The sequence below is a fragment of the Phocoena sinus genome, chromosome 3, assembly GCF_008692025.1.
Source record: "Phocoena sinus isolate mPhoSin1 chromosome 3, mPhoSin1.pri, whole genome shotgun sequence".
NCBI lineage: Eukaryota > Metazoa > Chordata > Mammalia > Artiodactyla > Phocoenidae > Phocoena > Phocoena sinus.
In genome coordinates this window covers 5,898,911-5,901,242 of record NC_045765.1, presented here as the reverse complement: position 1 = coordinate 5,901,242, position 2,332 = coordinate 5,898,911, and the positions used below count along the sequence as shown (strand labels likewise).

The 2,332-nt window shown below is 65.3% G+C and overlaps 1 protein-coding gene across 3 annotated transcripts; it reads right to left on the bottom strand.

Moving 5' to 3' along the window:
- Positions 1-2,332, bottom strand: TRAPPC5 (trafficking protein particle complex 5). Of its 3 annotated transcripts, none has more exons than XM_032628144.1 (2): positions 2,017-2,332; positions 1-622 (listed from the first exon to the last, which is right to left on the bottom strand). In XM_032628144.1, the coding sequence occupies exons 1-2, from the start codon at positions 2,302-2,304 to the stop codon at positions 44-46; spliced, it is 867 nt and encodes a 288-aa protein (XP_032484035.1). In that variant the 5' UTR covers positions 2,305-2,332; the 3' UTR covers positions 1-43. The 3 variants fall into 3 exon arrangements, with proteins under 3 accessions (XP_032484035.1, XP_032484036.1, XP_032484037.1); XM_032628145.1 differs by having other exon boundaries at positions 2,167-2,332; XM_032628146.1 differs by having other exon boundaries at positions 750-2,166.

Below are 2,332 nucleotides of genomic sequence, written 5' to 3'. Positions count from 1 at the left end.
AAGGGGGCTATCTTCATCCTTTATGGGGGGAGGGGGGGCGAAATCAGCGGCCCTCCAGGGCCCGGTCTCGGGCGATGACCGCCTCCTCGAACTTGATCATGAGCGTGGTGCCCTTGTGCCAGTGCGCCGTGACCTTGGCGGGGAAGCCACTGTGCGTGAGCACCGCCTCCACGATGCCAGCCGTGAAGCTGGCGCAGTTGAGCGTGCTGTTCTCCTTGGGCACGGAGATGTAGGTGTTGATGAGCGGCTCCCGCTCGATGATGTAAAAGGTGCGGGCGTCGTCATTGGCCTGCTCCAGCTTGTCAGCCTCCTTGCCGAAGAGCGCCTTCCACACGGCGCCCTTAACGAAGAGCAGGGCGCCCAGCACCTTGGTTTCGCGCCGGGCGCCCTTTTCGCGAGCCACCAGCGCATCCAGAACGCGGGCGCCCACCTGGCGGCCTAGCGCGGCCAGGCGAGCCTGCAGCTCCGCCACAGAGAAGACGCGGCTCTGGCAGTGCTGCACCAGCTCGGAGAAGAGCAGCGCGAAGGCGCTCAGGCTCACCTCGGTGCGCGGCCGGGCCAGCGCGCGTTCCAGCAGCGCCGACTTCCCGCGCGTGAAGCGCGCCTCCATGCCGCCGCTGCCCTGCGGGGAGACGAGAAAACGTGGGTGTCAGAGGCGGGAAGGAGCCCCTCTCTACCACCTCCCTTGTGCGCTCCATCAGTGATTTCCCACGTGGGAAGAGATGAGTAGAAGGAAAGGAGGTACCCACCTGCGCGTAAAGCATACCTCCGTTACGCCTAGCCAGCCACGGCCAAACGGGAGACGGGGTAGGCTTGTACCCTACGCTAGGAGAGGATTTCGGAGGGAGGGGGGTGGAGGGGGAAGGTGGGAGGAGAGACAAGAGGGGGAACAGAAGGGGGAGCTCGAAACCACCCCCCCTCGAGTTCCAGGTGACCGTTGTGCGTTCAAAGCACCGTCCTAAGCCCTTCGCCGCCTGTACGAGTAACCAGAAAACTAGCGCGCGGGGAGGGGGGCGTCAAACCTAGGGCAGGAAGGGGACGAGGATGGGGGGCCGTGAGTGTACACTGGCAACTATCCCTCCCCCCGCCATGCGCTCCAGCAGCAGCAGCGCTGACTTCCCTGGGTGAAGAGAACTTCCCTGCCTCTCCCCTGCGGAGTCAGAGAAACTAGGAGAAAGGAGTAGGGGGTGTGTGGAGACCAACGGCCAGAAGGGTTGGGAGCTTGGGGAACAGGCAAGACACATGGAGCAAGCCAGGAGAGGATGCTGGGAACCCTTCCAAACCCGCACCCTCGGGCAGCACCAATTTGTCATGCACGAAGCATGCCTCTTCGAGTGGGCCTGCGTTTGTACAAAGACTGGGGGGGCGGCCAGAGAAGGCTTTGGGAACACCCCACCCGCATGCTTTCCAGAAAGGTAGCTGCACCGTGGAAAGAGGGAGGGGGCGGACTGTCGGACCCGGGGGTTATAGGGGAGCCAGGAAGGGGCGCAGTGATACTCCCATCACAGGGCGTGAAGCCACAGCTGTCGGTGGCGAGAGAGACCCGGAAGGGGGTTGCTGGGAGAAAATCCCTAAGAGGTGCCGAGACCAAAAAAACCAAAAAAAATGTGGATCAGCGATGATAATGGCAGCGGATGGGGCGGGAGGGGGGGAATCCGAAGGGCTCTGAGACACACACAACCCTGCTAAGGGTGGGGTCCGGAGGGGTAACTGAGAACCCCGCCCCACTACGCAGGGACCTGGCCAGAAGCCGGAAGGGTCTGGGGATGCTGAGAGGGTCCCAACCAGGTCTGCGTGGGGGATGAAAAGACCAGGAATCTCAGGAGCTCCAGGACGCCCCTGCCCCGGTGCGCAGCTGCCTACATGGGGGCTGCCCAGCGCGCGAGAGGGGAGGGGGAGTGTTGAGACCCCTCCACCCGCCTGCCATAGGGTTGGTGAGCTAAGCCGTGGAAAGACCGAGATCCCGCGACCCCGGCCCCGGCGTGGACCAGGCAGAGGGAACGGGAAGGAGCCCACCCTCCTCGTGGTCCCCTGGGGTGGGCCGAAGAGGGATTCCGGGGATCGTGGACGCCGAGACTCTGACCCAGGACCCAAAGACCCGCGGAGAGGGGTTGGGGAGCGGACGCGGCACGGCGCCGGGAGGGGTGGTGGCGGGCGGGGTCTCACCGGGACTTGCGGCAGCCGATTCGGCCGAGCTGCTTTACGGCGCCGTAAAAGGGCCGGCGTGCGCAGGCGTCGAGGCGGGACGGGCGGGGCGCGCTCTGTGATTCCCGAGAGTGGCCGCACGGGGGCGCGCGTGTCCATGCGGCCCTACAGAGGGGTGCGGCCCGGG